This window comes from Trichechus manatus, unplaced genomic scaffold, assembly GCF_000243295.1.
Source record: "Trichechus manatus latirostris isolate Lorelei unplaced genomic scaffold, TriManLat1.0 scaffold00048, whole genome shotgun sequence".
Lineage (NCBI taxonomy): Eukaryota > Metazoa > Chordata > Mammalia > Sirenia > Trichechidae > Trichechus > Trichechus manatus.
This window is the reverse complement of record NW_004443984.1, coordinates 2,535,973-2,561,825: the sequence shown is the minus strand read 5'-3', so window position 1 is coordinate 2,561,825 and position 25,853 is coordinate 2,535,973. Positions and strand designations below refer to the sequence as shown.

At 39.1% G+C, this 25,853-nt stretch overlaps 1 protein-coding gene across 2 annotated transcripts in view; it reads left to right on the top strand.

Annotated features, from left to right (window-relative positions):
• Positions 1-25,853, top strand: part of WDTC1 (WD and tetratricopeptide repeats 1) — a 64,716-nt gene that overhangs the window by 6,984 nt on the left and 31,879 nt on the right. For both annotated transcript variants that reach the window (XM_004377064.2, XM_023732079.1), the window contains 2 exons: positions 12,529-12,676; positions 14,064-14,147. In XM_004377064.2, the coding sequence (XP_004377121.1) occupies positions 12,629-12,676; positions 14,064-14,147 (132 nt within the window). In that variant the 5' untranslated portion in view covers positions 12,529-12,628. The remainder of the gene's footprint in view (positions 1-12,528; positions 12,677-14,063; positions 14,148-25,853) is intronic.

Genomic DNA, 25,853 nt, shown 5'->3' with positions numbered 1-25,853 from the left:
AACATCTTATGAAAGTGTGCTACCCAGAACTAGATATGATCCCGGAAGTCAACATCTTATGAAAGTGTGCTACCCAGAACTAGGCACGACCCTGGGCAGGGAAAGGTACAATGGCATCGTCTCCCTGTTCTCCTGTACTCCTTTCCTCCAACCGTGTGGCCGAGAGTCAGCATAGTAGAGATCTCGTTTTGGCCTGTCAAACCCTGTTTTCCTTCCTTTTGGTAAAAGCACCCTGATTTCCCATTAAAGATTTATTCCTCCCTCATTCTGAGAAGGCTTGGGGATCTGTTCGTCAAGGTTCTCTTTGTTCCCTCCTCCTGGGAGGATGGTGGCACATGGAACCCAATCTTGGCCATTCAGACCACACAGGTAGTCCCTGACTGACGACAGGGTTCTGTTCCAACGACTCTGTCGTAAGTCAGTTCTGACGTGCGTTGAATATCTTATTTCAAATTAACAACTGATGCTTGTTATGGTATGAAATGCTGAATAAGATCATGCTATAGGCCTGGTCTGCAACAAGTCGGCATCAGTGTTGGAATAATGAAGTCAGAGCCACAACGGCTGTTGGGCGCGTGTGCATTTCAACTGTTGTATGTTGTTAGAGTTGAACATTGCCCAACTTTCTGTTACGACTCCTGACACCGACACAGACTTCACTGTAGACCAGACCATAACCTGCTATACGATGGTGTTTTGAACAGTAAATTATAAAACTGAACATCTGAGAATGAAACTACCAGCAAATTATGCACTGCAGCACTATGTGTAGTACATATTACTAACGATAAAATGTACAAAAAAAAAAAAAGGACTGTCGTTAAGCACAGTTCGTCTTAACTTGAATACGTCGTAGGTCGGAGACTGCCTGTAATAACTTTCAAGCTGTCACCTTGAAGACTAAGTTGTGCCTGACCCAAGCCATGGTATTTTCAGTCACCTCATATGCATGCGAAAGCTAGACAATGGATAAGGAAGATGGAAGGAGAATTGATACATTTGAATTACAGCGTTGGCGAAGAATGTTGAATATACCCTGGACTGCCAAAAGAACAAATAGATCTGTCTTGGAAGAAGTACAGCCAGAATGCCCCTTAGAAGTGAGGATGGTGAGACTTCGTCTTGTCTCATGTACTTTGGACATGTGATCAGGAGGGACAAGTCCCTGGAGAAGGACATCCTGCTTGGTAAAGTAGAGGGTCAGCAACAAGGTGAATTGACACAGTGGCTGCAACATGGGCTCAAACATAGCAATAATTTTGAGGATGGCACAGGACCAGGTAGTGTTTAGTTCTATTGTACACAGGGGTCACTATGAGTTGGAACTGACTTGATGGCACCCAGCAACAACAATAGCTTTCTGGCTTCTTCACAGGATTGCTGTGAAGTTTTAAATTAAAAACATGAACAAAAGCACTTTGATAAGTATAAAACATGGAACATACGCAAGGCAGTCATGTTATTATTTATTTAGCAAATATTTATTGGTGCCTGCTAAGCTCACATCACTACTGGTAGATCTAGAGACAACAATAGATGAATTGGATGGAGTGCTTTTAGTCTTTTAAGGAAGAGAAGTCACATAAATAACTTACAGTTGAAGGTAGGATACAGGTGAAGGAAAGTGAGAACTGAATTTTCTTTTCATAAGTTGTGATTTTGAGGTAGAGAAGAAAATAACTTTGGGCTTTTCTTTTTTAATTGAGTTATAATTCACATACCATAAAATCCATTCTTTAAAGTGTACAGTTCAGCAGTATTTAATATATTCACAAAGTTCTGCATCTGTCACCGCTGTCTAATTCCAGAACATTTTCATCACCCCAAAAAGAAACCACATACGCTTTAGCTATCACTACCTAAGCCCTCCCCCTATTTCCTCTCTCAGGCTTCTGCAACCACTAATGTACTTTCTGTCTCTATACCTTTGCCTATTCTTGACATTTCATATAAATGGAATCATGTGATGTGTGGTCTTTTGTGGTCAGCTTTTTACACTTAGCAAAATATTTTCAAGTTTTATCCATGTTGTAGCATGAATCGGTACTTAATTCCTTTTTATGGCTGCATAATATTCCCTTATATGGCTGTATCATATCTTATTTATCATTTCTCAGTTGATGGACATTTGGTCTGTTTCCACTTTTTGGCTATTATGAATAATGCTCTATGAATATTCATACACACATTTTTGTGTGGTTATGTGTTTTCATTTCTCTTGGGTATATACCTAAGAGTGGAATTGCTGAGTCATATGGTAACTCTGGCGCCCTGGTGGCACAATGGTTATGAGCTCAGCTGCTGACCAAAAGGTTGGTAGTTCAAATCCACCAGCCACTTCTTGGGAACTCTATGGGGCAGTTCTTCTCTGTCATCATAGGGTTGTTATGGGTTGGAATTGACTCAACAGCAACGGGTTTTGGGTTTGGTATGGTAAGTATGTTTAACTTTTTGAGGTGGAGGTTTTCTTAAATGGTTTTTTTCTTATTGCAAATAATACTGACACTCACACTTAGTAAGCATTAATATTATGCCAGTTAGCACATACAATCTTCACAACAGCCTTGGGAGATAGGTAGTATTATGTCCATGTAATAGATGAAGAAATAACCAATATTTTTTGATCTCTTACCGTGTGCCGAGCATTGTGCTGTTTTACAATGTATTATCTCATTAAATGGTCCCAATAACCCTATGAGATAGATATTATTACATATCCTACAGTACAGGTGAAAATAACAGGGTTTTAAAGAAGGTAAGTAATTTTGCCCAAGATTATACCTAGTGAGTAGTAGTGCCAGATTCAAGCTTCTTTCAGTCCAAAGCTTTGTTCCTAACTACTTAATTACATATGTTTATGTTTACTTTGGAAAATATACAGAAATGGAAAGAAAAAAATAAAACTACCTGTTGTTCTACCTAGGGATGACCACTGTCTAACATTTTTGGTGCATATTCTTCTAGTTTTATCATTATAGGTGTGTACACTTTGTGGTTTGTCTTTTTTTTCCCTCAAAACTAGGATGACCATACGTATGTCTTAACCTGATTTGTTAACTATATATGATGAATGGTTTTCCATTTCATTAATCAGTTTTCTATATTTTTACTGATTCTGTAATAGGAATGATTTAAAAAAAAAACTTTTCTAGGAAAAATTCCACATATACACAAAGTAAACAGAATATGTGATGAACCCTCATGCGCTATCATACTATTTCAACAACTATCAAGATTCTGCCATTCTTGTTTCATTCTTCCCTACTTCTCACCCCCCTTTCTGTTTGTTTGTTTGTTTTTTAAGGTAAAATTTATGTACACTGAAATGTCTAAATCTCGGTTGTATAATTTTGATAAATGGATATACTCATATAACCGTACCCCCACCAAAATAGAGAACCTTTCCATCACTTTAGAAGATTCTCAATTATCCTTTCCTTGTCACTTCCCAAATTCACAGGCAACACTGTTCTGATTTTTTCCCCCACTATAGCTTTGCCTATTCTAGAACTGAATATAAAGTTTGTATAATTCATATAAATGAAATTATACACTATGTACTTTTTTTTTACGCCTGGCTTCTTTTGCTCAGCATAATGTCTTGAGATTCATCCGTGTTGTTACCTGTATCAGTAGTTCCTTTGTTTTTTGTTTCTTTTATATAACAACTTTATTGGACTATAATTCACATACTGTACAATTCACCCATTTAAAGTGTACAATTCATTGGTTTTTAGTATACTCACAGATGTATGTAACTATCACCACAGTCAATTTTAGAACATTGTCATCACTTCAACAAGAAGCCCTAAACCACAATGAGATGCCACTTTATACCTACTAGGATGGCTATAATTTAAAAAACAAGGATGTAGAGGAATTGGAACCCTTGTGCATTGCTGATGCAAATGTAAAATGGTGTAACCACTGTGGAAAACAGTTTGGCAGTTCCTCAAAAGTTAAATAAACATAGACTTATCATATGACCTAGCAATTCCACTCCTAGGTATATTCCCAAAAGAATTGCGAACAAGTACTACTCAAACACATACTTGTACAAAAATGTTCATAGCAGCACTATTCACGATAGCTGAAAGGTGGAAACAATCCAAACGTTCATCATAGGATGAATAGATGAACACAGTGTGGTATATACATACATTAGACTATTATACAGCCATAAAAAGTAATGAAGTACTGATATATACTACAACATGGATGAAACTTGAAAACGTTATGCTAAGTGAAAGAAGCCGGACATATATTTTATGATTACATTTATATGAAATATCTAAATAGGTAAATCCTTAGAGACAGAAAGCAAATTGGTGATTGCCGTGCTGGGAGAGGGGGATGTGAAATGAGGATTGACTGCTTAGTGGGTATGGGGTTTTCTTCTGGAGTGATGAAAATATTTTGGAACTAGGTAAGAGGTGGTGGTTGCACAACATTGTGAATGTACCGAATACCACTGAATTGTACACTTTAAAATGGTCAACTTTATATTACGTGAATTTCATCTCAATAAAAAAAAAAGGAAAGAAACCCACATTCTTTAGCTATAACTCCTTTACTCCCCCATCCCCTGAAACCCTAAGCATCTACTAATCTACTTACTATTTCTATAGACTTGCATATTCTGGACATTCATATAAATGGAACCAACAATATGTGGTCTTTTGTGACTGGCTTCTTTCACTTAGCATAATGTTTCCAAGGTTCATCCATATTGTAGTATGTATCAGTACTTCATTCATTTTTATGGCTGAATGATATTACATTAGTAGATACACCATGTCTTATCCATTCATCAATTAATGAGCATTTGGGTTGTTTCCACCTTTTGGCTATTATGAATAATGCTGTTATAAACATTCATGTACAAGGTTTTGTGTGGAGTTCCTTTCTTTTTAATAAACTCAACTATTTTCTTTCTGATTTTGCATTTCAAAGCTAGCACAGGTGATAACAACATCCTACTCTCCATGCCAGCAGCATCCTACAATGGAATCCCTAATGTCAGCTGTGTCTGTCTGGGAGGGAAATGAGGGAGAAATAGTGTAACCCATGCCACTGGGCATATATAATCAAGTCTTAGTAGAATTCAGATTTGGCTAACATTTGTTGAGCACCTACTTATGATCCAGGTACTATTATGTACTTTTATATACATTTTATCATTTATTGCTCAGAACAACCCATTGAGGTAGATATTATCATCCCCATTTTAAACCCGTTGCCATCCAGTCGATTCCAACTCTTAGTGACCCTATAGTACAGAGTAGAACTGCCCTATAGCATTTCCAAGGAGCGGCTGGTGGATTCAAACTGCCGACCTTTTGGTTAGCAGCCAAGCTCTTAACCACTGCACCACCATGGCTCTATAAAACCAAAAACCAAACCCATTGCTGTTGAGTCAATTCCAACTCATAGTGACCATATAGGACAGAGTAGAACTGCCCCATAGGCTTCCAAGGAGCATGACTTATGGATTCGAACTTTGGACCTTTTGGTTAACAGCCAAGCTCTTAACCACTGTGCCACCAGGGCTCTGTGGCACACGTGAAATAGGTGGTTCCTCATTGTTTGGATGTTACCATTCAATCCTTCATTCCAAACAAGTAATCTTTGTAGATGTACTTTGTTCTAAGGCTTCTTAACCTAAGGCTGTCATATTACTGGTACGTTTTGCATTATGAAATAGATTAATTCCTCTAAATCGTGCTGTTAATTTTGAGTTTTATTTTCTTGTTAACTTCCTTTATAATAGCAGAGATATGCTCATAGTAGCCTAAGTTAAAAGTTGGTGGAAGGGATGGGGTTAAGTGGTGGCATGCTAGGCATTTTAGAGCTCCAGGAATAGAATACCTTTTGGGAGGTGTAACATCTGCATAGCAGCTTATGTTTCCTTTATAACATTCTGTCATATGTTTTTCTCTGTGCCTTAGGTCTTTTTATATTTTTCATATTCTCATTGGCTCCCAGAAATCAGACTCCTTCTTCTTCCTTTTCATTGAGTATCTATTAGAGCTGACCTGCAATATCCTAATTTACAGTAGATGCCATCCTTAAACCGTTGTACTCCAGCTAGAGAAAGTTCTTATTGCGCTTCCATATTCTGCAAACAAATTAGTCTTCAATCTTATTAGAACTTTAAGTGTGGAAATCAGTGTATATTTAGTTAACTGTACTCTTTTTAGAATAAAGAATACACTTTAAAGTTGTTTCTGATCTGTTAAAGTCCCCATTTTCCATTAGCGATTTCCAAGTTGTCTTTCATGTTTGCTTTCACACACTTCATTTGTTTCCCCCTCCATCATTTTTATTCTTTCTTCTAAGATGTATGAATAAATGAGTATAGACGAGTATAAACAAGGTTTAAAGCCCTGGTGGCACAGTGGTTAAGAGCTTGGCTGCTAACCAGAAGGTTGGCAGTTCAAATTCACCAGCTGCTCCGTGGAATGCCCATGGGGCAGTACTACTATGTCCTGTAGGGTCACTATGAGTGGAATCAACTCAGCGGCAGTGGGATTTTTTTTTTTAAAACAAGATTTGAATTATTATTCCATGTTGTTGCTTCTGAATTTACTGTCCTACCTATTCATTTTGATCACCCACTTAAATTACTGAAGGTAATATGTCTTTTAATTCCTCTATGGTGCTCTGATTACAATAGCCTTGGTGCCACTGGAATTTAATTAATGGCAGCTATGTTGCATGTTCTTGAATGGAAGGTCTGTGTTTGGCTTGGTCTCTGCTGTGTTTTCAAATTCTAGTACAGTGCTTGGCATAATGCTGATGTTTGTTGCCGTTGAGTCAATTCCGACTCATGGCAACCCCACGTGTGCAGAGTAGAACTGCTCCATAGGATTTTCAAGACTATGACCTTTCCGAAGTGGATCACCAGGCCTGTCTTCCAAGGTGCCTCTGGATGTGTTTGAACTGCCAGCCTTTCTGTGAGTAGTTGAGCGCTTAATCATTTACGTCACCCAGGGCATTCCCGCCTGGTATAACAGGCATTAAATTTTTAATTTATGAATTCTTAAGGTCATTTATTTCAACCTTTTTGCTTTTGGGAAGAACTGAACGTTATGTAACTTGTATAGTGCACTAGTAGTAGAAATCCTCTTGAGGTAGTCTTGTCTAGTGTTTAGTCATATATAACTTCCTTGTGTCAATTCCATATCTATGAGCTCTTTACTCTGTAGAATTGACTATTTAGAGTCCTTGAAATTATGCTTTTAAAATTTGACCTTGATTAAATCTCATCTTCAAGTCAAATAACTATTGATTTATTGATCTGAATATTCATGTTTGAGAGATTTTTGGGCTGACGTATGAAACTAGTTATGCCCCCTGGTAGTTTTGGGGATGTCTCCCTGCTGATGTGAACCTTTTAAATAGTTTCTACTTAGAAGTATCTCCAGTTATGCTTCCTGCCTGTAAAAGTTTGCAAAAAGGCCCTGAATCCCTGTTGCCTTGAAAGGGAAGGAGGTGGGGCCGTGCTCCCAGACAGCCAGTGTGCTATCATTTCTTCTCAGGAAGGGAATAGAAATGTTCACCAAAAGCTAATTGAGCTGTACTTGTATTAAAGTTGACATTTTTGGGTTTTTTTTTTTTTTTAAACCTCTGCCTATGAGTCTGATTTTGTTTTAAATCCCAATCTCCATTTTACCATTTACCTGAATTATAGTAGTTTCTTATCTGTCTAGTTTCTCTGTTTTTTTCTCTCTCATTCCTTTTAGTATTTCCAGGTCAAACACCAATTTTAGGTAAAGCCCCTTGCCTTTGATTCTGAGCTCTTTTGGTATGGCTACCCATCTCTTTCATCTCAGTACTCCCCCATGTCTAACACATTGGTACCTAGTAAGCACTCAGTTAATGTTTTAAGAAAGTTAATGAGTGAATAGTGGCAATTTTGTTGGCTCCTTTGGTGGAGTGAGCCCATAGTGATCAATACTCTAGGAAATTCAGTGGTTACATAGCATTGTGGTTTAGAGCATGGGCTTTGGAATCATACAGCACTGGGTTTGAGTCCCTGTTCTAGCTCCAGTTTATTAGCTGTATGACATTGGGAACATTGTTTCATGTTCTTGAACCTGTTTCCTCATCTGTAAAATGGTGATAATAATAGCATCTACTATACAGACTTTTTGAACCACTTTTCTTCTAGGGCCTTGGTAGTAGTTGTTCTATATCTACCAAATGGTCCTCTTCCAGGTCTTTGCTGCTTCTTGTCATTCATGTTTCAGCTTAAATGTCATCTTCTTAGATAGTTCTTCTCTATCAGACAGGATTCATAGTTGTAAGCAACAGAAACAAATTCTGACTGATTATTGAAAGGATAGTTAGGAAAACTCACAAAACATCTGGGAAGGCAACAGAGCCAAGCTTGAAGAATGGGCTGGAACAAGGGAAACTGGGCAGCCACCAGGACCGTAGACAAGATCAGTCACAGAGGCACTGCTACCACTACTGTTTACACAGCTTATACCACTACTGCCAGCTGTGCTGGGCGTTAATGGCCACTATAGCCACGACTTGCTGCTAGCAGGACTCTCCGTAATCCTCTGACTCTGTGACACAAGGTCCAAGTTCAAGGTCTGAGGCTATGTATCTGATTGGCATGGTCTGGGCCATATGTGCGTACCATAGATGCAAGGGAGCCTTAGAAAAATAATCTTAATATTCAACATTTTCACTTCATAGTGGGAGGGGGCTCTGCCTCCCAGCAGACTCATAAGATGGGGGAATTCCCAAAATATAGGCAGGATTTCAAATGCTGAGCAGCCAGAAAACTCCACAAATGTTCACTACATCTTCTTTGACCTCAAGTCTACAAGTAGACCCCCAGTCACTCTCAAATCAGCTTGTTATATTTTCATCATAGTGCCTTTTACTACCAGATATTTTCTTATTAGTATTTGTTCATTATACCACAAAGATGTTTACCTGTGTCTTATTTACTATGTAAAGGCATTCGACTGTGTGGATCGTAACAAATTATGGATAACATTACGAAGAATGGGAATTGTAGAACAGTTAATTGTGCCTATGAGGAACCTGTACATAGATCAAGAGGCAGTCATTTGAACAGAACAAGGGGATAGTGCGTGGTTTAAAGTCAGGAAAGGTGTGCGTCAGGGTCGTATCCTTTCACCATGCTTATTCAGTCTGTATGCTGAGCAAATAATCCGAGAAACTGGGCTATGTGAAGAAGAACAGGGCATCAGGATTGGAGGAAGACTCATTAACCTGCAATATGCAGATGACACAACCTTGTTTGCTGAAAGTGAAGAGGACTTGAAGCACTTACTGATGAAGATCAAAGACTACAGTCTTCAGTAAGGATTACACCTCAGTGTAAAGAAAACAAAAATCCTCACAACTGGACCAATAAGCAACATCATGATAAACAGAGAAAAGATTGAAGTTGTCAAGGATTTCATTTTACTTGGATCCGTAATCAACACCCATGGAAGCAGCACTCAGTAAATCAAATGACACATTACATTGGGCAAATCTGCTGCAAAAGACCTCTTTAAAGTGTTAAAAAGCAAAGATGTCTCCTTGAAGACTAAGATACGCCTGACCCAAGCCATGGTGTTTTCAGTAGTCTCATATGCATGTGAAAGCTGGACAATGAGTAAGGAAGACCAAAGAAGTATTGACGCCTTTGAGAGGAATGTGCTTTCACAGTATGGGGAGAGCAACTAGGGTCACATAACAATGTGTGTATAAATTTTTGTATGAGAAACTAGCTTGAATTTTAAACTTTCACTTAAAACACAATAAAAAAAAAAAGAATTGAAGCCTTTGAATTATGGTGTTGGCGAAGAATATTGAATATACCACGGACTGTCAAAAGAATGAACAAATCCCTCGTGGAAGAAGTACAGCCAGAATGCTCATTAGAAGCATGGATGGCGAGAAGAAGTCTCACATACTTTGGACATGTTATCAGGAGGGAACAGTCCCTGGAGAAGAACATCATACTTGGTAAAGAAGAGGGGTCAGAGAAAAAGAGGAAGGCCCTCAACTAGATGAATTGACACAGTGGCTGCAACAAAGGGCTCAAGCATAACAACATTTGTGGGCATGGCGCAGGACCGGGCAGTGTTTTGTTCTGTTGTACATAGGGTTGCTATGAGTTGGAACTGACTCAACAGCACCTAACAACAACAGCAACAGCAGTTCATTATATATATTCCCTCCTGCTAGAATGTAAGTACCATAAGAGCAAAGACTTTGCTGTTTTGCTCACTGCTATATCCCACAGGCCTGGAACAGTACGCAGCATATAGTAGGAGTATCTTTATACTCATTTGTTAAATGAGTGAATAAATGAATGACTATAAAGCACTTAGCACAATGCCTGACACATAGTAAGTGCATAATATTTGGCAACTTACTATATCTTAGCACATAATAACACATTTTTTAAAAAATAAAATTAAAAAACTTTCCAGTTACATTATTTCATTTGACCTTCACTGCAGTTCTCCGAAGACGACGGTGTTGAGGGTAAGGAATGAGCCTTTTCTGGTGAAGTATATATGGCCCCTTCAGTGTTTGCTCCCATGCTTCCTGTGGCTGTGAGAGGTTAATGAACAGAGAGATTAAGAGACTTGACCAAGATCACACAACTAATCTTACTTAATATCAGAGATCTCATTGGATTTGGTGTTCTCTCCATTATAATAAGCCCACCCAAATTCTTGGTGATTGTGAAGAAATTGTTGCTGTTGTTTTGGCTTTGACCTTTATATCACAAACCAGAGGACACACAGTCACAGGACAGCATTTAACTTACATTAATTTGTTCAAATTTGCATTTTTAATTTGGTGGCCAGAGGCCCCTGGAAAAACCATCATGAAATTGTAGCTGTTCTCAGCTGGCATCCCTGGATGTTCTTGGTGCTTGCAGGGTTTGTGGCCCTAAATAATGCCATGATAGATATGCCAGCAACTTCCGTATCTCGCTGGTAATGCTCGCTAAGATGCGATGCTGGATGGATGGCTTCCAAGTTTTAAGCGAAGAGTGTTGCCCTTTTAAGAGCTTGTGATCCCAAAATAGATCATGGAGATTTTGGCCCGAAAGAACCAAGGCTGAATGGGAAGGCTGGGAGGGTTAGCAGGGAGGCCTGGTGAGCCCTGAGAGCTGAAGGGCCACATGGGGAAGAAAGACTACATAGACTTCTGTGTGGCTCCTGGAGAACCAGGACCAAAAAGTGGCAATAACAGGAGGCAGAACTTTCTTAAAAAAGAAAAAAACATTTAGTGGGTTTTTCTCCCCCCAGACTGTAAAATTAATGTGCTTTTATGGAAAATTTTAAAAACATCAAAAAGTAGATGGAAAAATCAGTCATACTATTACCAAAAGAGAGCTATGATTAATGTTTTTTTATATTTCCCTTTTTTTAACATAGCTATGATAACACCCCATTGCTGTCAAGTTGATTCAGACTCATGGTGATCCTGTGGAACAGAGTAGAACTATCCCATAGGGTTTTCAAGGCTGTAAATCTTTACAGAATCAGACTGCCACATCTTTCTCCCACGGAATGGCTGGTGGCTTCAGACTGCCGACCTTTTGGTTAGCAGCCAACAAGGTGCTTAACCACTGTGCCACCAGGTTGTCCTAGCTGTGATAATAGTGTTTATTTAAAAAGCAGCATGTTATTTTATAAACATTACTATATGACATAAGCATTTTCCTGCATAATTAGCGTTTCTAATGTCTGTGTGATATCATATGGCTGTACGTTGTTTAACCATTCTATTACTGGAAACTTGGGTGATTTTAATGTTTTTGCTCTTATCAAATCTGTGATGAATATGCTTGGGTTTGAAGCTTTTTTCTCATATTTTGAGTTTTTATATGGCAAATTCTCAGAAATGGGATAACTCGGTCTTTCTAACCCTGAGAGTTGAGTAACAAAATAGATTGTTTCAAGAAGTGGTAAGATTGAATGCCTACCTATCAGGATATTGGAGAGGGATTTAAACCTTGGACATGGTTACCATTACATTTCCTTTCTACTTTTTGATTCTGTGGATCTGCTAGAGGGTTGAGTGTTCTGTCTGTGATACTGATTTGGTTTCGGGGAGAGCCAAGCTGAGCATCAGGGATTTGAAGCATAATTAAAAGTTCCAGACTGGCTGCTATAGATGCATACTGAGCAAGTGAAACCTGACATCCTTCTAGCTGTGTGCCTTGTCCACACTTTCAGGATATGCTACCATCTTCCTTCATACTCACATACAAATACCAATTTTCTGGTGAAGCATACATGGCCCCATTAGTGTTTGTTCCAGTTCTTCCTGTGGCTGGAAGTCACTGCTTCTCCCCGCCTCCATTCCAGAGGTTCTTCAACACTATGGAGCAGGGCTGGCCCACCATGCTATGGGTCACAGACAATAGCCAGTTCACTGGGTGGGCTGATGGGCTGATTTAGGGGTGGAATCCGGGCTCTGAAACCACCTATTCCATCTTCCAGAGTTAATGATTTTTCCCCCCACTCCTAGGTAATTAAATGTGTGTCTTGTGGACCTGGGCTTGGCTGGAATGCACAAAGGTCCTGAAGATCCTTCTGTAGCCCCCTTCTGTTGAACTCATTAAGAGAAGATGGCAAAAGTCAACATAACTAGAGACATCATCCATAGGCAGATCAAGGTAAGCAGCCTAGGCCTCTGAACCAAAACAGGAGGTCCTTTCTTTCCCCCAGATCCATTTTACAGAGGATGAAACTGAGGTCTAGAGTTTGTGATTTGCCTACAGTGACATATCTAGTTAGTGACCCAGGACTAGAATCAGAGTTTCTTGACTCCTCGTCTCCTTTTATCCAAGAACATGGAATTCATGGAGACTCCTCTGTCCAAGTGCTTGTGCCTGGGCTACTGAGATTATTATAAGAGGGGTTGGTAAGGGAGGAGAGTCATCAGTGCGTTATGCATATTCATGTGTATGAGTGTGTGTGAGAGAGAGAGAGAGTTGGAAAGGGTCGGTAAGGCAGCAGGAGTAGATAAAGCTTCTTCATGTTGCTGCAGTTACTAAGTTGTATGTATAACAGAACCTGTGAAGGTTCTTTCTTCTGTTCTTCGAGGGTCTCCTCTACTAAATCCTGCACCTGTCCTCTTTAGTTTGTACATAGAAGACACTCCAATACCTGTGGGATGGATGGATGACTGGCAGTCACATTCAATTAGTGAGGTAGCCCCAGGCTTTGTCAGACAAGCCCTTGGTAAGGAGCCACAGAAGTTTAGTGGAGATCAACCAAGGCGTGATGTGCTTCAATATAAGAACTCCAAACTGGGGTCAGCAGCTTAATCTCACCCCTGCCCTAATTAACTACTTATAAGACTTCAGTCATTTTACCTCCCTGTGTCTCAGTTTTCTGTCTGCTAAATTATAATAATGCCTGACTGCCGGCAGACTGATCTTGAGAATGAAATCTGAAAGAACATGAGAAAGTTCTTTGAAAATGTTAAGTGCTTAAAAAAAAAAAATTAAGTGCCATGTGCATAAATTGTAGTCACTATCCAGAAGGATTTTTCTATGTATCTCTGAATCCTTTTAGAGCTTTGTCTGTTTTTTGGGTTTGTGTATATGTGTGTGTGTGTGTGTGAGAGACTTCATTAGACTAGGTGGCTCTTAAGGACAGGGACCATTTCCTTGAGGCACAGAATCATAGAATGGAAGCGATCATGCAGGTTATTTTTTTCCCTTTGTGTATCCTCCATCCTCCGCAATATGTGTCCTAAAGATGATGATGCCCACCCTTTCCAACCTAAACATGTGGAAATATTCCCCTATTTGTTGTTGCCAATTTTTCTTTCTTTTCCTTTTTTTTTAACCCAACAGCACACAATTTAGTGCTTAAGTTTATATTCTATTATTCTCTGTCCCTGCCCAAGTAGCAGAGTGCAGGTTCCTGCAGGCCATTTTCTTGTTGTCTTTTCTAGCTCCTGTAGTGCCCAGCACAGTGCTGGACATATAATAACCACATAGAAATCATGTTGAATTGAATCAATTAAATCATGAGTTTATTTCTGTTCCCCAGGAGAGGGGTGCTCTGAGCTTCGAGCGGCGCTACCATGTCACTGACCCCTTTATCCGGCGGCTGGGCCTGGAAGCAGAGCTGCAGGTAAGAGACCCAGTTTGCACCCTTGATGCAGATGGCTTGCTCTCCATTCTCTTCTCCATTCTTTTCTGTTGGCTTTATTCAAGGCATAAACAAGTTTTTCTCTGCAGATCATACCTAAAGGTTATCTTTCATTTCCAGCAGTTTCATTAGGCAAGTACATCTGAGTCAAGGTTAGGTTCGGGTACATCTGAATCAAGATTGACACGTTCACATAGAAATTATTTTTTGGTCTTATTATTTTACTTACTAATTGCTTTGTGCCTGGAAAAATTTTGTTGAATTACATACCACTGTTTTTACTATTGGAGTCCTTTGGTGACCCAAATGGTTGTGCTTGGCTGCTAACCAAAAAATTGGTGGTTCAAAATCACCCAGAGGCACCTTGGAAGAAAGGCCTGGCAATCTACTTCCAAACGATCACAGCCATTGAAAACCCTATGGAGCACAGTTCTACTCTGACACACATGAAGTAGCTGTGATTCGGAATCGACTCAGCTGCAACTTTTTTTTTTGGTTTTTGGTTTTTACTATTGTCTTGTACAGTAATGTTTCTTACCTTTATATAGGCATATGTGTATATGTGTGTGTGTATATATGCGAATATGTAAGTAAATTATAACCTACATATACAAACACATATATATGATGTATAATATATATACACACATATATATACTTTCTCTTTTTAGCTTCAAAACAATTCTGTGGGGAGGTAAACAGGTACTAGGTATAAGGAAACAGGTTCAGAAAGGCCAAACACGTTGTCCAGGATGGCCCTGACCAGTCCCTGGAAGGGCCAGACCTTCAGTCCATAAGTTCAGCTTTTTCATTGTATCTGACACAGAGATACTCCATAAATGTTAGTTCCATTCCCTTTCCTTCCTCAAGATCATGTTTTGAATCCAGCTATTAGCTATTCTACCTAACTTAGTGTTGTCTGCAGGTTGAGTAAGAATTCTCTTTGATTCCTTTGGGTTAGTGTTTGTAAGTGATCATATTGATCTTAGAAAAGGGTTAGAAAGAAATGTATTGAAATGTAACTAGTTATTTTCAGGTAGTAAGATTATAGATGTTATTGCTTTCTTTTAATTATAAACTTTTATCCATTGCAAAATATAACTAATAGTAATACGGAAAAGATAGGGGAAAAAAATCTCTTCTTAGTCCCACCTCCCTAATACAACTAAAATTTTGTATACTTCCTTTTATCTCCTGCATATTTTTACATAATTGTAATATACTTTAAGGATCCCTGGCGCTGTGATGCAATGGTTAGGCGCTCACCTGCTAACTGAAAGGTCAATGGCGAGAACCTACCAGTGATTCCGTGGGAGAAAAGACGTGGGAATCTCCTTCCATAAAGATTACAGCCTAGGAAACCCTATGGGGCGGTTCTACTCTGTACTATATAGTCGCTATGAGTCAGAGTTGACTCAGTGGCGCACAACAACACAATCATACTTTACATTGAGTTTTGTATCTTTTTTCAAGTTAGCTTATAATAATACTTTTCTCCATGTTACCAAGTAGTCTTCATGGCTTTCACTTACTTTTTTTTCTGCCTATAGAAGCAATAAGTATCATAGTAGAAAATATTGAACAGAGAAGAAAACAAAATCACTTTTAATTCTACTACCTAGAGATAGACATTGTTAACATTTGATATACTGCCTTTGTGTATTACGAAGCAGAATGCTAGTTAAGAGACTGGGCACTGGAGCTAGACAAATTTAGTTTCAGGACTTATCTTCTCCACTTACTAGCTGTATAACCTTGTGCAAGTTGCCCCTGATTTCCTGATCTGAAAATGGAGCGATAACTCAGGATCACTGGGATGATTAAATGAGAAGATTTGTGTGAAGCACTTGACACAGTGCTTCGCTCATGATAAACTAGCGCAGTAAATAACAATTATGATTCTTAAGTCTTCCAGTTTTTTCCAAGCTTATAATCATTTTTTTTCCTTACAAAATTGTGTTCATACCATATAGACAGTTTGGTAAGTCCTTTTATACTTTTATATCATGACTGTTTTCCCATATCCCTAAAAATTCTTTCAAAACATAATGTATTTTATTATTTATACTTTACTGTGTATTTTTTAGTTTCTTCTAGATGGGTGGAGCATATCGTTTCCTTCAGGGACATAAAATATGTCTCTCTGGTGCCAAGGGGACCTTTGGCAACGTCTGGAAACATTTGTGGTTGTCAGAACTATGAGAGTGCTACTGGCAGCTAGAGGCCAGGGATGCTGCTAAACATCCTACAATGCATTGGACAACAAATGTCAATAATGCCAAAGTTAAGAAACCTACTCTAGTGGATGTTGAGTAGATGGTGACCCCTGGCTGGCTGGGCTGCTTCTATCAGTGTGCCTCCACCTAGCCCAAATCTTGTCTCTACCGTCTCTTCCTGGTTTGATAACTTTGTCCAGAAGAGACTTGGGAACTTTCTTAAACACAAAGCGGGATTTCTTCTATTGTTTCTCAGAGTCAGAAACTCAAGTATAAAATGATGTTAAGGTGAACTCTTTCAACTTGCACTTCCCTAAAGGCCACCTTGGCCAGGACTTGTAGTAGCAGTTATCTGGGCAAAGAATATTTTCCTAATTTACTGCTTTGTATACTTTGAAAAATACAAAAGGAAACTAATAAGAGAACTCTTACGACATAGGGCTGGTTTTTTTTATTTCCTGTATTAGGGTTAGCTTTCTTAACCTCATCCCTATTCTAACATGCTATTCTGTACCTTCCAACTCAATAATCTAGCTTGATTTTCACTTTCTAATTTGCATTTTGGGTCACTTTAAAATTCAGAGTTTATCCAATCTGGTATCTTGTTACCCTTCCCTGCATATTGGTAGAATTTGTGCTCACAGAGCTGCCTACTTAAAAAGCATCCAAGTTCACTTGGAGTACTTTGTTTCTTATTCTTTACAGTGTCTTCGTCCTACTGTTTCCCTAAGCCTCTGAAAATCTACTTTTTTTTTTCTTTTCTGATTTTTTTATTTTTCAGGCTTATTTCCTGAAAGTTGCTGTCTTCTGGTTTGCTATGATCAGTTTTCATCCATCCACCTTTAGGTCTTTAATTATTTTGCTCCTAGTTCTTTCTTCCTAAAGAAGATCTGAATCAAGAGGTACCTATGCCCCATTGCATCCATCCCTTTTATATTAGAAATTTTGTCCTTTGTCCTTGGTACTCTCAAAGAATTTGGTTAACCGGTATCATTTACGGAACAACTTTTCCCACAGGCACATCTGTGAAGGTAAACACCACCCCCCCTTGCCCACGGCCCCCTTAAACTAAATTATGATCCAAAGCTGCTCATTGTAGCTGAATCAAAGATTTTACTGGCATCTCTTCTTTGATCTGGAGGTTTGGATGCATGACATGAATGACTCTTCTTTAACCTGTCATCTGACTGTTAGACCTTTTCCTTTTTTATTATTTATTTTTGAATAGGTAAACATTCATATGGTTCTAAATTTTTAAAAGTTTAAAAGGTTGCATCCTTTCCACTCTTTTCCCCAGCTGCCTAATTCACTTCCCTGGTTTCAACTAAGGTAATCAGCTTTTTAGTGTCCTTCCAGAAAAATTTTATGTATTAAATTCTTACCTTTTTTCAAAAATGTTAGCTTAACATATTTACTATTTTGTACTTTACTTTTTGAATTTAAAAATATCCCTTCACAATTTTTCCATATCAATACATAAAAATCATTCTAATTTCTAATTCTTTCATGGCTTTAGAGTGTTCCGTTATGTGAATGTACCATAATTTATTTAAACTGTCCCTTACTGATGGATGTGTAGGTTTCATCTAGTTTTTTTGTATGTAACATCATTTGGCACACGTGGGTGTGTATCTATAGGATAAATACCTGGGAGTGCAATTAGTAGGTCAGAAGGTATTTGCATCTGTGATTTTGATAAATATCACCAAAATTGTTTTTCATGCCATTTGTACCAATTTATACTTCCACCACACTCCTTAACACGTATCAGAAATAATGCTTAACAAATGTTCTTTCTCCAACCCCAGTCTCTTTTTCCCCATGTGTCCATCATTATTCTGAGAAATGTATAGATGAGTGAAACATGGTGGGCTAAGGAAATCTCAGCTCAGCTTCCTGAGAGATATATAATCTAGGTTGACACCTGAAAGATGGGTAGGAGGAGCTAGCTAGATTGGAGTGGGGAGAATAGAGAGAGGAAGAGTGACCCAGGCTGGGGGAACAGTATGTGAGCAGTGCAAGAGAGAGTAATGGGTACTATTTCAAGAAATTAGAGTAGTCAAAGAACACCAGTGGAAGAGGGAGGACAGATGAGATTGGTGAGATGAGTGGGAGTGGGGTGTTGATAATGAAGCACCTTGTAAGGGATGTTGAAGACTATGAACTTTATCCTGAGGGCAATGGAGAGCCATTAATGGTTTTTTTAGCATGGGAGCAACATGATCAGAGTTATGCTTTTAAAAAAAAAATGCTCATGCCTACAAAATGAATAGATTGCTGGAGTTTAAACTGGAAGTAGCTCAGACCAATTAAGAGACTGTGACTGTAATTTAGGAAGAGATGATGGGTTGCCTGAACTAAGGTAGTAGTAATTTAGATGAAGAGAAGTCAGTGGATTTGAGAGACATTTAAGAGGTGGAATTAACACAACTCAGTGATTGAATGTGGAAACTTAGGAAAATAGATGGGTCAAGACGAAGGTCAGGTTTCTGGCTTTTTTAGTAGATGGTGGTATAATGTGCTGAGTTAGGCAACCCTGGGTAAGGAATAGGTTTGAGGGAAAGATGATGAGTTTGGCTGTGGATGTTGTGGATCTACAGGCTATGGGTTATTCAACTAGAGCTGTCTGGGTAGGTACTTGGAATATTTGGGTTTGAGCCTAGGATAGAGATACAGACTAGAGATGTCAATTTGGGAGTAGTGAATAGCATATAGATTGAAGCCAGGAAAGTGAGTTGTGATTGAGGAGCGTGTAGAGTGAGAAGAAAGTCTAGCTTAGAGCCACAAAGAAGATCACCATTTAAGGGCCAGGTGGAGGAAGAATATGCAACAGGGTACCAAGGAAGAGCGCTCAGAGGCTAGGAAGGAAAACAGAGGGGGTGATGTTACAGAACCCAGAAGAAGAAAGAGTTCATTGAGGAGGAAGTGGATAGCACTCTCAAATACTGTGCAGGGTCCAACTGGACTAAACCAAAGCTAAGACGTTTCCTGAATACAATCAAATACTTTGAGAGACAGAGTAGTAAGGGTAGGGGTCTGGGGACCATGCTTTCAGGGGACATCTAGGTCAACTGGCATAACAAAGCTTATTAAGAAAATGTTCTGCATCCTACTTTGGTGGGTGGTGTCTGGGGTCTTAAAAGCTTGCAAGCGGCCATCTAAGATGCATCAATTGGTCCCAACCACCTGGAGTAAAGGAGAACGAAGAACACCAAAGACACAGGAGACAGAATGAGCCACCTAAACGAGAGACTTCATCAGCCTGAGACCAGAAGAGCTAGATGGTGCCTGGCTACCAACAACGACTGTCCTGACAGAGAACAGAACAGAGAGTCCCTGATGGAGCAACAGAAAGATGGGGGTGCAGAACTCAAATTCTAGTAAGAAGGCCAGACTTAATGGTCTGACTGAGACTGGAGGAACCCCAGAAAGCATGACCCCTGGACTCTCTATCAGTCCAGAACTAAAACAATTTCCGAGGCCAACTCTTCAGACAGGGATTGGACTGGACTGTGGGACATAAAGTGATAACTCGTGAAGAGTGTGCCTCTTAGTCAAGTAGGTGCAAGAGACCAAAGGGGCAGCTTCTGTCCAGAGGTGAGATGGGAAGGCAGAGAGGGTTAGGAGCTGGTTGAATGGTCATGGGGAATCAGGGGCTGAGAGGAGGAGTGTGCTGTTGCAGAATGGGGTGAGCAATTAGGGTCACATAACTATGGATAAAATTTTGTATGGGAGACTAACTTGAAATGTAAACTTCATTTAACTACAACAATAAAAAAGAAAAGTACTGTGCAGGGTCAAGTAAGATAAGGACTGAGAAGTGTCCATTGATTTAGGGCAAGAAAGTTATGATGATAACCTTGGCAAGAGCCATTTCTGTGCAGTGTGGTATAGATAGATAGAAGTGGGTTGAGGAATTATTAGGAAGTGAGAAAGTGAAAATATAGAGCATAGACTACTCTTTCAGTCTGGCTATGAAGGGAAAGAGTAACGGATATAGCATCAAGAGAAGACTTTTTTAAGGTCAGGAAGGGAAGAGTGTTGACACGTCACAGGGTTGGCAACCAGTGTCACAAAACAATATGTGTATTAATTGTTTTATGAGAAACTAATTTCCTCTGTAAACCTTGATCTAAAGCACAACAACAACAACAACAAAAAAAAGCGGGGAAAAGAAAAGACTTTTTTAGGTTGGAGAAATTTGAGCATGTTTAATCCTAAGGAGGAAGAATTGATGGAGAAGTTGAAGATACAGGAAAGCAAAGTGATCGTCCAGAGTTGGCATTCAGTCAGATGAATGTTGCAAGAGAGTGATTGAAGTGATGAATCATGGATTTTAAGCTGATAGAGAAGCAAGTAAAGACATGAAGTAGCATATAAAGAGAGAGTAGAAAGATTTGCTGACCGGGCCTGAAGATCTTGTTGAGGATGAAGACACATTGAGACGTGATACATATATATATTCTGTTGTACTTTGCTTTTTTGATTTACCAGTATATCTTGTGAATCACTTCAAACCAGTTCATGGAGTTCTTCCTTATTTTTTACAGTTGCACAGTACTCTTATGTAGATGTACCAAGATTTATTCTATAAATTGTCTGTGTATGAACCCTTAGAGTTGTTTCTAATAGTTTGTAATTACAAATAAAACCATAATGAATAACCTTGTAAAATGTATTTTAGTATGGCTGGAGATGTATATTCAGGGTAAAATCCTAGAACTGGGCGTGCTGGTCAAAGGGTAAATGTATATGTGGTTTTCTTAGATATTGCCAAATTTCCCTTCATGGGGGTTGCACCATTTTGCCTTTCCACTAGCAAAGTATGAGAGTGCCTGTTTCTCCAGCTCACTGATAGACTGTGTGGTGAAGCTTTTGAAATTTTTACCATTCTGATAGGTGAAAAGTGGTATTTCAATATAGTTTTAAGTTACATTTCTCTTATGAGTAAAGTTGAATATCTTTTCTATATGTTTTAAGAGCCATTTTAATATAATTTTTGCCAATTTTGGTATAACAAGGGGTGGTTAAGAATTTATATATGTACCTATGTATTTTCGCAAACATAAGCATAGGAAGGATAACAGAAACTAATGAAATTGATCACCTCTAGGCAGTAGGAGGAAACCCAGGTGGTGTAGTGGTTAAGAGCTATGGCTGCTAACCAAAAGGTCGGCAGTTCGAGTCTACCAGGCACTCCTTGGAAACCCTCAGAGGCAGTTCTGCTCTGTCCTTTAGGGTCACCATGAGTTGGAATTGACTCAACGGCTACAGGTTTAGTTTTTTGTTTTTTTAGTTTAGGGGGCAGGAGGAGCCCTGGTGGCATAGTGGTTAAGAGCTCAGCTACTAACCAAAAGGTCAGCAGTTCAAATCTACCAGCTGCTCCTTGGAAACCCTTTGGGAGAAGTTCTACTCTCCTCTGTAGGGTCGCTATGAGTTGGAATTGACTCCATGGCAATGGGTTTCTTTTATTTTGTTGTTTTTTTTTTTAGGGGGTAGGAGGTGTATGGTGGATAGATAGAAGAAGGGGAGTAACCCTTCTCTGACTACTTTTTTGTAGAGTATTTTAGACCCATGTTAAGGCTTTTTCATAATAAAAAGTAAAATTAAATCAGCAAGGATGAGGAAGGGATGATATCTAATCCAAATAATTTTTTAGCTGGTTCTTTGACTACATGTATTCTCAGTGTAAAGGCAAAATTAACTGCAAGGAAATCTTGAACTCTACTTAGCAGATTTTTCATTTATAGTGATATTGCTGTAGCAATTCTATAACTATTTCATGTGTGTTGTAGAATTGAGCGATTGAGTAAATAAATATGAATGTTGTTGGGAGCCATAGTTCTCGCTGTGGGAGAAGGGAGATTCAAGTATGGAGTAGGAAAAGTCAAATAAGAACTCTGAGATATTGGATTAGAATTAGAGGTATTAGTACAAATTATGATTTAAAAAATACACATATATACAAATATATATTATTTCCAGCTCTGAGCATGTGAGCAGTGACACCTCAGAAGCAATGAGTTACAGGTTTCTAAGTACCATTCCCCACTAAAAAGAGCCAGGGGCCCTTGGAGAAATGACTGGTTCCAGGGCTGGGATGGGGAAAGTACAAGATGAGCCTATAACATCTCGTGCCAGAAAGTAAAGAAATACATGAAAAATGATAGGGGCATATCCGCTCATGGCCTACAATCCGTACTTTTTGAGAGGGCACTTGCTTTCATTTCTGGTTACATCACCAGTCTTCCAAGTCTCCCTTAAAGTTCAGATCACACTTTGATCTATCCGATTTAGTTAACTTGTAGGATTTCTTGGCACAGTGCTAGACATGTGGTAAGGCGAGGAGGAGGAAAGGAAACTCACAGATAAGGAGAGTAAAACTGAGCATTTCTAAGGTCACAAAAGCAGTGGAAATAAGATTAATAAGATTCATATCAGGCCTGTCTGGCTCCAGAGTTCATATTCTTTCTACCTCATCCATATGTCTTCTTTTTAAAAAGGCTTAATGAATAGTTCTTGGCTTAGTAGATTTATTTTCGTGCCTTATTATTTTTCTTAATAGTATCTTTAAAAAGTTACAAACATTATATATCTCACCTTCACAATCTGGCCTGATAGATTTTTTTTTTTTTTTCATTTTGTTTCTTGTATAATTCGAGCATAAATTCACTGAAAACAAGTCATGTTAAACTAGATTGATTTCTTTTTTGAATAGAGTTGGTAGACCAGGGCAGTTGCACAGACATAGTGTAGCCTGATTCTAACAACGAATGGTCAGAATGTTTTACAGTATCATTTTAGAGAAGAAGGTAAAATATTGGCTGATTAGAATTTTTATCAACTAGATACCAAGTTCATTGAACATCCATACTCAAAGAAAAAGATGGAGGGGAGATCTGACTTTGTCAGAGATTTCAAGGGCTGTTCTTTAGAGCAAGGGTCAGCAAACCTACAGCCTGTGAACCAAATCTAGCCTGCCACCTGTATGTACAACTCAGTGATTTTTAGTATATTCCCAAAGTTAAAAAGCCATCACCGTTATCTAATTTCAAAACATTTTCATCACCACAAGAAGAAACCCTGTACTCATTAGCTGTCATTCCCACCTCCTCCCTGCCTTTTGTTATTGTTGTTGTTAGGTGCTGTTGAGTCGGTTCTGGCTCATAGAGACCTGTGTATAACAGAACGAAATACTGCCCAGTCCTGCTCCATCCTCATGATCGTATTATGCTTTAACCCATTATTGCAGCCAGTGTGTCAGTCCATCTCCTTGAGGATCTTTTTTTTCCGCTGACTCTCTACTTTATCAAGCATGATGTCCTTCTCCAGGGACTGATTCCTCCTGATAACATGTCCAAAATATGTCATCCTCACTTCTAAGGAGTATTCTGGGTGCACTTCCTCCAAGACAGATTTGTTCGTTCTTCTGGCAGTCCGTGGTATATTCAATATTCTTCTCCAGCACCATAATTTGGAGGCATCAATTCTTCTGCGTTCTTCCTTATTCATTGTCCAGCTTTCACATGCATATGAAGCGATTGAAAATACCATGGCCTGGGTCGGGCACACCTTAGTCTTCAAAGTGACATCTTTGCTTTTTAACACTTTAAAGAGGTCTTTTGCAGCAGATTTCCCCAATGCAAAAATGTGTCGTTTGACTTCTTGACTGCTGCTTCCATGGGTGTTGACTATGGATCCAAGTAAAACGAAATCCTTGACAACTTCAGTCTTTTCTCCGTTTATCATGATGTTGCATATTGGTGTAGTTGTAAGGATTTTTGTTTTCTTTATGTTGAAGTGTAATCCATATAGTTTCTGTCTCTGTGGATTTGCCTATTCTAAATATTTCATATAAATGGAATCATACAATATGATTTTTGTGTCTGACTTCTTTCACGTAATGTGATGTTTTCAAGGTTGACTCATGTTGTAGCATGAATCAGTACTCCATTACTTTTTATAGCTAAATAATATTCCATCATATGAATGTACCACAGTTTATTTATCCATTCATCAGTTGATGGACATCTACTTTTTGGCTGTTATGAATAATGCTTCTGTGAACATTCATATACATGTTTTTGTGTAGATGTATGTTTCCACTCCTTTTTAGTATATATCTAGGAGTGGAATTGCTGGGTTATATGGTAACTATACCACATGACTCAGCAATTCCACTCCTAGATGTATACTGAAAAGGAGTGGAAAACCTGGTGGTGTAGTGGTTAAGAGTTTGGCTGCTAACCAAAAGGTCGGCAGTTCAAATCCACCAGGTGCTCGTTGGAAACCCGATGGAGCAGTTCTACTCTGCCCTGTGGGGTCTCTATGAATCAAAATCGACTTGTTGGCAATAGGTTTGTTTTTTTTTTTTTATGGTAAATATGGAGTCCTGGTGGCACAATGGTTAAGCAATCGGTTGCTAACCAAAAAAAACATGGGCAGTTTGAATCCACCCAGCGACTCCACAGGAGAAAGACAGTCTAGCATTCTTCTCCCGTAAAAATTACAGCCTAGAAAACGCTAGTTCTACTCTGTCACATAGGGTCGCTTTGAGTTGAAATCGACTCTACAGCACCTAACAACAACATGGTAACATACTTAATTTTTTGAGGAACTGCCAGGCTGTTTTCCAAAGCAGCTGCACCATTTTACATTCCCACAAGAAAAGTAGGAGGACCCCCAGACACCCTTTAAATGCAGAACTGAAACCACTCTTGAAGTTCACCCTTCAGTGAAAGATAAGCAGGTCTGTAAAACAAAACCCTCATGTGTCTGTCAGTTTGTCGTAACTGTGGGGGCTTGAGTGTTGCTGTGATGCTGGAAGCTATGCCACTGATATTCAGATGCCAGCAGGGTCACCCATGGCGCACAGGTTTCAGCTGAGCTTCTAGACTAGGAAAAAGGACCCAGCAGTCTACTTCTGAAAAGAATTAGCCAGTGAAAATTATCTTTTGAAGATTATTCAAAAGCAGCTGCAGCAGTATATCGACAGGTAACTGCGAGAAATTCAAGCCGGATTCAGAAGAGGACATGGAACCAGGGATATCATTGCTGATGTCAGATGGATCCTGGCTGAAAGCAGAGAATACCAGAAGGATGTTTACCTGTGTTCTATTGACTGTGCAAAGGCATTCAACTGTGTGCATCGTAACAAATTATGGATAACATTGCGAAGAATGGGAATTCCAGAACACTTAATTATACTCATGAAGAACCTGTACATAGATCAAGAGGCAGTCGTTCAGACAACAAGGGGATACTGCATGGTTTAAAGTCAGGAAAGGTATGCGTCAGGCTTGTATCCTTTCACTATACCTATTCAACCTGTATGCTGAGCAAATAATCCGAGAAGCTGGACTGTATGAAGAAGAACGGGGCATCGGGATTAGAGGAAGACTCATTAACAACTTGTGATATGCAGATGACACAACCTTGCTTGCTGAAAGTAAAGAGGACTTGAAGCACTTAC